General features: G+C 40.2%; 1 protein-coding gene across 1 annotated transcript; it reads left to right on the plus strand.

Annotated features, from left to right (window-relative positions):
* The first annotated feature begins 398 nt into the window (after positions 1-398).
* Positions 399-2,903, plus strand: LOC149955592 (uncharacterized). The gene is made up of 3 exons (XM_090166701.1): positions 399-687; positions 757-1,374; positions 2,662-2,903. Exons 1-3 carry the CDS (start codon positions 669-671, stop codon positions 2,901-2,903), a joined length of 879 nt encoding a protein of 292 aa, XP_090022827.1. The 5' UTR covers positions 399-668.
* Positions 2,904-9,929: the final 7,026 nt, after the last annotated feature.

Genomic DNA, 9,929 nt, shown 5'->3' on the forward strand with positions numbered 1-9,929 from the left:
GGGGAAGATAGTAAGCTTATCTCTTATTCCCAAAGAACTTGTTCAGTTCTCGAGAATATATTAGGGTTATGCTAAAATTTATACTTATTTACGCAAAATATTCCATTTAACTTCATTTCCGATATGGACACTGAAGTACAAACATCTGCCATAATCACCGTCCTGAAACAACCTTCTAAAATTATAGCCGTAGTGATTATTTTAATTACAATTTTCTTATTTGAGTTCATTTTGTGGTATTTTGAAAACGTTTCTACCGTAAAATTGTAACTTTTTTCACTGTAGCTCACAAAATGGTATTAAAAGTATACTAATTTTATGTTAATTTCTATTAATTGTATTGTTTTCTAGGATATGATTGCATCACAAGCTCTCGAAAGGAAACTACAATGGGTTTTTCTTCTTCTTCCAAGTGGATTAATATGTGACGTCAATGGGAATAATTAGAGGCAGTTTCGAGCACGGGACGGTTTAATTTCGAGTGTCTAGAACTGTTATCTCAGAGAGAGAGAGAGCCGATAGAATTTGAGGGTTATTTGAAGTTTAGATCACGTGATGAATTAATCTCAACAAGATAGGAACTGATTAATCTCCCATGCGTCATTTCTCTCTGAGACGCTGAACTGAAAAGAAGTGCATCCGCTTTGCTCTCGTCATCTACCGTAAACATGGAAAAACGATCTATTGGTAAGCATTATTTTATTAATACTATTACTATTTCAATGGACAAAGGCTTAACATTTTCATTTTCTATAGCCGAGACGCATACCGTATCCAAACGCAGGGGCCAAGAAAGACGTATCAACATAAAAATCACGTTAGGAGGATCAGTCTACATTTCTTTTGGTTTCGACGGATCAAAATTACAAGTTCTCTTCTTCAAAAAATCGAACGAAAATATTCTGTTCCTGACCTCCGAAGCTTTCACCAATCTACTCTCTCTTTGGGGAGAGCTTTTCGCCGCTACGCAAACCGGAGCATCGTCTCTAACCCACAACATCATCGACTATCACGACAACAACGTATCCGTCGTCGCCACTACCAACAACATCAAATTGAACTCTGCCTACGGTCATGTTCTGGATCTGGGAGCTCGCGAAATCGGTGAGTTCCAAAAAAAAATTGATTTTATTCGGTTTCAAATAAATCTTTTAAACGAACATAAAAATGTTATCGAATGCATGTACTTAGCTATTGTTAAAAACCTTAAAAAAATTCACGAATTATTATATGGAAAACCTTTCGAGGGTTTATTTTTGTACCCAGATCAATTTAATTCGTACCATCAAGTAAAATCTTATTTTGGCTGTTTTAAATCACCCTCGGAAGTACTACAAGATTTTACTAATTTACTCGTAGATAACCAATTAACCTGTAAACTTAGCTACTTTAATTTGTTTTCATTGTGTAATGCACAAGATAACCATCTAATGGAATATCTGATAGTACCTACTAACATGTAAAACAAAGTTCTAAAATAAAAAATTAAATGTAAATAACTTGTTTTTATTACCTAGAGACTAGAAAATTAAGGGGTTCTGAAGCGATAAGCAAACGGGTAAAAAATCTAATCTCCAGATATCTGCGCGAGGAAAACTAATTTTGGAGAATGGGGATGGGGGAAAGCAACTGGTGATTAGAAGGGGTGAAAGCAATGGGGGAAAGGAGCTGGTGAACGAGAGATAAAGTATCCAGTGAATGGGGGTTGGGGGGAAAGCAACCCGTGAACGGGAGAATCTGGTGATTAGAAATTCTGGTGATTAGAAATTCTGGTGATTAGAAATTCTGGTGATTGAGATGGGGGCGCGGGTGGGGGAGGAACGGGATAGGCGCGGGTGAACGGCGGGAGCCAAGCTCTTTGTGTCTATCCGGTGATTGAGAATGAAATTCTCAATCACCGGATAGACACCCCCCTCTCTGATAGTTTTCATCCGCGTACTGCTAAGCTAGCCGCATAAAGAGAAATTCAGTTCCAGCATTTTAAATCCAAAAGATTTTGAAAGAGTCAGATTAGTTGACTTAACATTGCTGGATGCTGAAACCTTTCCTGGAGAGGAAGGAATTGAGTTAGGTGGTTATCAGAAGCACCAGATGCTCCCGAATTAGTTTTAAGTGAGGGTCCAACCCAATTTCATACCCACGCTTCTTAAAGGAAGTGGTTATAGTAAATTGATGTTAATTGTTCGTTATAACTATCTTTGGATAAATTTTACTATGCAAACTGCGTCACAAGTCAAACTTAAAACTATGGATATTGCTGTTCAAGTGAATACAATTTGCAAAATATTCAGAGTATTAGAAATTTGCATAGTAATACCAAGAATGTATTTATTTATTCTCAGGGAGAATAAATATGTCGAGATTATTTTTGGCGTTTCTCCAATTCCACCTGTTGGGCCCCCCGGTATGCTCCTCCGCTTTAATAAAATCAAATAATACTGCAATCTCATTGGTTCTTATAAATTACGTTTTTCGACGCGATTAACGCTGCTGCGAGGACGCAAAAAATAAGACCGCCTCGTTTTCCCCTCCCACCCCCCCTTAGCGTGACGGGGTTAGGGCCTCAACGTGTCCGTCGATAGTCTCGACATATTCATTCTCCCTGAGTATAAATAATTACATTCTTGGTAATACTAATTTAAAAATATGAATATTTATTAGACTTAGGATTGTCGCATAGTGCCCAGTGTGATATTTTGAGTAACTCAACTTCCTCTCCTACAAAGTCAAGTAAATCTAGTCGCACTGAAGACATGTATTATGATTCGGAGGATGACGAAAGTCCGTTTATAACTCCTAGACCAGTGGCGGAACCCTTAAATTCTCCATTATTATCACTTCCTAGTTTTAGTGAATTTTCTCATTATCCTGACATTGGTTCATCTTATGATCCGTCGAGTTAAAGTGTGGAATTTAGTCAAGAAAACGAAGATCTTGAAGCTCAAGAGTGAGTACTGAAAATAAAAACCGAACTTTTAGGCTCTCTAATACAAAATTATCTACTCACCTAGGGATGAATATAAAATGGATGATTGGCCCCCACACCTTCAAGAAAAATAAACAGGGTGTTTTTAATGCACTGACTCGGCATTTTTTCAGAAACTGCAAGAGATAGAGTTGCGAAATTTTCGGGGTATTATGTCTAGTGTGGGATCGTTTTAAATCCTAAATTTCATAAAAATCGGAAATAATTTCGGGTTTTTGTAAAAAATATTTTTTCACCAGTAGGTGCTAGAAAAACGTTTCAATGAGAAAGTTGTAGAATGCTGTCGAAAATGTTCAAAGAAATTGGTTTCATTGGAAAACAACACTTTTTCACGAAGATATGAGCTGCTGGAAAAAACAAGCTGTCCATAGGGCCCAATAGCCTTCGCATTATTGTACGTAAATGATAGAAATGATTTAATAGGGACTTGGCAGTGCTACGTCACATTTTTTTTCAATAGTTTTTATCCTGGGGATAAAAAGTATACCAGAATGGCGGCCATGGCCAAAGGTACGGCGTGACGTCATGCTGTCAAGTCCCTATTGAACATTTTATTCGAATAAACATAAGAATTTTACCAGTGAGGTTCTATGATACGTCCGTTTGCCACGATACATGTTTGGGCACGATGAAGCATGTTTTGAAACGAGCGTCTGATCATATCAGGAGTGACAAGTTCAAAGGCTGCAATTATTCGGTGACGCAAGTCTTCGATGTTCTCAACGGGCATCAAGTAAACTTGTGCTTTGATGAACAAGAAGTTATGTCCGGAGACCTCGCAGGCCAATGAACGTGACCATTCCTGCCAACCCAACCCTGAGGGAACTCGTTGTTAAGATGCTCCACTACACATCTAGGTACGTGGTTTGGTAAGCTTCTCGTGGAATATCTTCTAAAACGTCTGCTATTTCGTTCTGCAAAAGCGCCAAGTAGCGTTGTCCATTAAGACTAGCTGCGTGGAAAAATGGGCAAATAACTCGATCCCCGAGCAAACCCGCCCAAACATTCAGTCGGAATTGCTGTTGATGATGATGGTGAGGAAAACCCCAGTGAGGATTTTCGTTCCACCACATGTGGGTGTTTTAATAGTTGAAAGGCCCATCTCTCCCAAAGGAACACTCATCGGTCACCAGCATTTGATTGACGAAATTTGGGTTCTCAGCAGACGTGGTTATTAGCCAGTTGCAGAAATCAAATATACTTTCCATATCTCCTTCGTGCAGAGCTTGGTGGAGGGTTGCTCGATACTGATAGAAGTTGTGATTGTGAAGAGTGGTCCACACGTAGTTCGTCGATAGTTCGAGATCGTCGCTTATACCTCTGACGCTTGCTCGAGGATACGCAACAAAATAGGCTAGAACGGTATCTCCCATGTTGATGTTTTAACTACCTGGTCCACGAAATCTGGGATTGCCGTTACCGTAAGTCTGAAAGTCACGAACAGCTCCAAGAACGGTGTTGTGGCTTGGTCTGCTATCTGTATATCGAACGGTCATTAATTTACTAGCCCTATGCGCGTTACGATTGGCTTCACCATAACTTAACTCGACCATAAAAGCACGCTGACCACAAGAATAATTTAAGTGGCATGTTGATTAGACTCAATAACGTAAAGATTTCACAATTAATACTAATTGAAATTTTAACCTTTGTGCGTAGTTGACCTACTGATACATTTTAAAGCCTAATGTAGGCCTAAATTTTGGTAAATTAAATGTACTTTTTTTAGGAATTTAATCTTTTAACGTGATTTCTTTCATTTACGTACAAAAATGCGGAGGCTATTGGCCCCTATGGACAGCTTGATATTTTTCATCAGCTCATATCTTCGTGAAAAAGTGTTTTTTTTCCCAATGAAACCAATTTCTTTGAACATTTTCGACAGCACTCTACAAATTTCTCAATGAAACGTTTTTTCTAGCACCTACCGGTGAAAAAAATATTTTTCACAAAAACCCGAAATTATTTCCGATTTTTCTGAAATGTAGGATTTAAAGCGATCCCACACTAGAAATAATACCCTGAAAATTTCGCAACTCTATCTCTTGCAGTTCCTGAAAAAAATGCCCAATCAGGTCAACTCCAAACACCCTGTATAGTTTTTTCATCTTGCTTGCTGTTACTTTTCAATATGTGCCATATATGCCATCAAAATCCCGTAATCAGTATTAAACGCAGAGTGGTTGGATCAATGCTCCATATTAAGCTGAGTGTTTGGATGGCCATTCTTTCAAGTGGAGGACCCAGCCAATGTTTGGATTCACCTCATGGGGAAATTATTTACTTGCAGCGTCGATGTTTTTTGCTGGGTTACTTCCGACAAAAACATAGAGCATTTCAAGCTCCACTGTTTTTCTGAACTAATGTATTTCTATTACCAGTTAGTGTTTCATCCTGCTATTGAACGAGTATATATTAATTTCATGATTAATTTGCCATAATATCGTTTATAATTAATAATTTACGTACCTTTTTAGTTGTGCAAGATAGAGCAAGCGACTCTTTTATCCGCTGCCAAAGAAGATGAGGAATTGGTAGTATCTACAGATGGCAGGGCGGACTCACCAGGGTTCTTGGCTAAGTACGGTTGGTACACTGCAATTAATGCCAAAACTGTAAAAAAATTACATTTCGAGCTTCTTCGGGTAAAAAAAAGTGCAATATTTCATGTTACCTGACACTAGGAACAATATTAAATACGTGGCCTCTAGTCTTTGAGCGTGGTGTCAGGTAACTTCCATTTTCATTACGAAAATCAATCTTTCCTAAAATTTAAAATAGTCGACAGAGGTTAAAATCTCAAACCAAATGCAACTTCAGGACCTAGTTAGATGTTTGAAATTTATCGAAGACAATGGTTTCAAAATAAGTAAAGTAGTTTCCGATCGACATCTTTGCAGAAACACCCGCCGAATATTACTCGCGAATTCGACAACTGGCATGTTGCTAAAGGTAACTTATTTTTAACTATTTTTTAAAATTTGACTAAGGAAATGGTTTCTTTTTAGATATAAAGAAAAAACTGTTCGCTGTAGGAACCGCAAAAGGGATGGACTTCTACACTCGGTGCAGTCTATCACAAACCACGTTTATTGGGTTGCTGGTTCGTCGCATACACCCAATGAACAAGTTACAAAATGGACCTCACTTTTCAGTCACATCTGTAATATTCACGAAGGACACAATCAATCCTTCCCTAAATGTCTTCATGACCCCATACCAGTAGATTACGAGAGACTCTGGTTACAAAGAGGTAAGACTTTGAATCAGTACGTAACTTTTAAGTCTTAATACATCTTTATTTATAGGAGCCATATTGTATGACAATCTAGAAGCTATCGTGAGTTCACGTTATACGCTAGTAGCTATATCACAACTGTCTGACAAATGTCAAACGTACACGCTTGAAGTATTACATTCAGTGATGAATTCATTTTTAACCAAGAGAGTACATTTCCACTGATATTCTATCATGTCGAGGTATAAAACCCAAATGTAAACTAAATTTTCACTCTTATTTACAAAAACATTTATCCTGGAAAAAGAACAAATTTAGCACTACTGAATTTCAATGAAATTGGCCATAAGGATCTGGCAATTAACGCAGAAGGAGAAGAGGAATACTATCTCGCTTATCCCAAAGCTAAACCGGGCCAGCCAACAGTGTAAAAAATTCTCGTTCCCAACACATTTGCAGGGCCCCCACTCAAATTTTAAATTTTTTTATAGGAAAAATAGGATTATATAGAACTTTATAGGACTATTTTTACAAAATTATAGGATTTTATAGGACTATATATGCTACTTCATTTACTAACGTTATGCATTTCGAAACAAAATCTATATTTAGATAAATAAATCTTGGATTTTCACTTAAAAATAGAAACTATTTTACCATTTTACGAGGGGCAGCTCACTCCAATGATTATTAGGACACCCTCGTATAATTAAATCATGTTTAAAATTAAATCTGTAGCTGTACAAAGAATAAAAATGATTAAATCATAATTAAAAATAAAATCATGATTATTAGGACACCCTGTAAGAAAGTGATCCGCCCCTCGCCATATTGTAACAAAAATATACTAGTTGCTAACCATGTTAACAATATCAAAAGTATAGACTAGAATGAATTGGTAAAGGACTTTTGGGGGATTTTGCAAAAAATATAGGAAATTATACGACATTTTATTCAATATAGGATTTTATAGGAATTATAAGACCTCTGACCATGGGGTCCCTGCATTTGGTAAGATAAAAAATAATTTATATTGAAATTTATATTTTATATTGAAACAATCAATTGCTAATGGATAGAATAAGTAAATAAGCCCTTGGACATGGCAAACAAAAATGCATTACAAGCTACTAGCACTCAACACCTTATGGCCCCACCATGTAAAGCCGACACTCTAGCAGCTAAGCATTCAGCTGATGTCAGTAAAAAGGTAAGTCAGTCGCGATTATATTGCCTGTATGAGACGGCTGGGAGGGTACCATGAATCCCATGGGTTTCGCGTTACTAGGCTTAGATGTTTGGCAGGCTAGACAAGAGCGAACGTAGTGTTTAATATCGCGTCGCATTTTATGCCAAAAAAGGTCAGCTTCGGCACGTAGGATTGTTTTCCGGATGCCGAAATGTCCCGCTAAGGGATGATCGTGTATTTGACGGAGGAATTCGTGGCGAAGAGCTTGTGGCACAACGAGCTTCAGAATCTCGGTATCAGTCGATTTTGTGTCTGAACAAACCCGATATAAAACTTTGTTTTCTAAGCGGAAAAACTTTTCTATATTTCCCCTAGCGTCGATAGACGTAAGCGCTTTGATAATTGGCCGTATGGAAGGGTCGTTTGCTACTTTGCTTGGGTGGTCGCCATATTCTCCCAATCGCCCAACGAGCTAAGTTCGATGGAGTATAGTTGGAGATATTCGTCGTCGTCCGCAGGACCGGCACTATAAATTTCGGGCCCCAGGTAAGCGTTGTCAGGCTTAGTTAGGCACCCGGCCGGCGGGCTCCTTTCGGAGGCCCAGGCCCGGGGCACTTTTGACCCGCTTAACCCCCCTAACGCCGGACCTGGTCGTCCGCCTCCTTGGATTCTTCCGCGAAGGCATGAAAGGTAGCGGGAGAATACGGAGCGTCGGTTAGAGGAGGACCAACAGGGGCTCGAGAAAGAGCATCCAGGACCACGTTCAAACTGCCAGCGCGATGCTAAACAGAAAATGCCATAAATTCTTGTAAACGTAGAACCCAGCGCGTAAGGCGACCGGAGAGAGTGGGTTTGGAAAATAACCATGTCAGGGCTGCGTGGTCGGTGAAATTCGTGGCCCTCGATATATTCGCGCCACTTTTCTAAGCACCAAATGACAGCCAGAAGTTCTAATTTGGTAGCGCTGTAGTTACGCTCGTGGGGGGGGAGAGTGGCTGGCGAAAGCGATGATAGCTATGTTGGCTCAGAACTCCACCAAGACCATCTTGGCTAGCGTCGGACTTAACCCAGAAAGCGTGAGCAAAATTGGGGTAATCGAGAATCGGATCCGACGTTAGTTTAGCCTTGAGTGTATTAAAGGACGACTGGCAAGCGCTGGACCAATCCCAAGCGAAGTGTTTCCGTAGGAGGTTGTTCAGCGGTTCGGCTATGTTGGCGAAGCCAGCGATAAAACGTCGATACCAAAAAGCGAAACCTTATCATTCTGGGGAACTGGAAAGTCGGTGATTGATCGGATTTTTTCAGGATCCATCCGCGCGCCGTCTTTACTAGTAATGTGGCCCAGAAACCTGAGTTCAGAATGACCAAATTTGCAATTCTCGGGGTTGACTGTGAGGTTCGCTGCTCGGAGGGGTTCGAGTATTGAGCGTAGGTCGGCAACGTGATCCGAGACGGCGCGAGAGAAGACGATAAGTCCGTCGAAGGTCTGGTCCCTGTTTTTCACCCAACGCCAGCTTCAAGGTCATTGGCACGTTTTTCAGGCCAAACGGCATGACTTTGAACTGGTAGAGGCCCTCGCTGCAGACAAAAGCAGTCTTGGGCATGGCGTCAGGGGCAAGACTAACTGGCCAGAATCCGCTTTTCATGTCAATGTAGAAAACACGGTAGCGCCTTGCAACACATCTAACACTTGGTTCACGGTACGCATTTGTAGAGCGTCGCCTACCGTAAAGCGATTTAAACCGTGGAAGTCGACACAAAACAGAAACGATCCGTCTTTATTCTTTGGAACTGAAACAATCGGGGAGCTCCACGGAGAATATGATGGTTCTATTACGTCAGCAGCCAGCATTTCCGCAATTTTTTCGGATACGACGTGAGCGCGAGCTGGAGAAACCCGGTAAGGAAACGAGCGACGTGGCTCTTCATCGCCGGTATCGATGTCGTGTTCGATGAGGGTGGTACGTCCAGCAACATCGGTGAGAACGACGGGAAAGTCCTTGAGCATGGTATGAACGTTAGCCACGAGGTCGTACGAGGTGTTGACCGAGTGAGGCGAAAACGTAAGCGCGAGGACTTTCGAGCTTGCCGTACCGAGAGGGGTGGGTTTCGCGAAGGGGAACCACCGGGTGGGAAATTTTTCTCCGGGGCCGGAAAAACCGAGCTGACCGGTATGGGGGAAAGAACGACGCGGTGCTTACCCGAGAGCCCAGTCAAAATTTGAAATTCCTAATAGGAATTATAGGATTTTTCCCCAAAAATATAGGATTATATAGGACCAAAAATTCGAATATCTAGGCTTATACAGGACTTTATTTTTTATAAATGATATGTCGAGCAAATTTCAGCTTAAAGGGATAATGCAATCGGAAAATAAAGTACCTTCAAGCTATTCAGCTTCCAAAACTACATCTTTTTCCAATTCACAGTCATTAGAAAAAATGTAAATTCAATTTAAAAAATAAATAAATATCATGCCCAAAAAAGCAGACGACGCCAACGCGAAATCGCCGAGT

The sequence above is a fragment of the Leiobunum rupestre genome, chromosome 2 (genome assembly GCF_980474605.1).
Source record: "Leiobunum rupestre chromosome 2, qqLeiRupe1.1.hap1, whole genome shotgun sequence".
Classification (NCBI taxonomy): domain Eukaryota; kingdom Metazoa; phylum Arthropoda; class Arachnida; order Opiliones; family Sclerosomatidae; genus Leiobunum; species Leiobunum rupestre.

Coding starts and splice junctions, on each gene's coding strand:
- LOC149955592 (XM_090166701.1), top strand. Junction 1,375..2,661: donor CGTAGATAACCAATTAACCT/GTAAACTTAGCT, acceptor AATATTTATTAG/ACTTAGGATTGTCGCATAGT.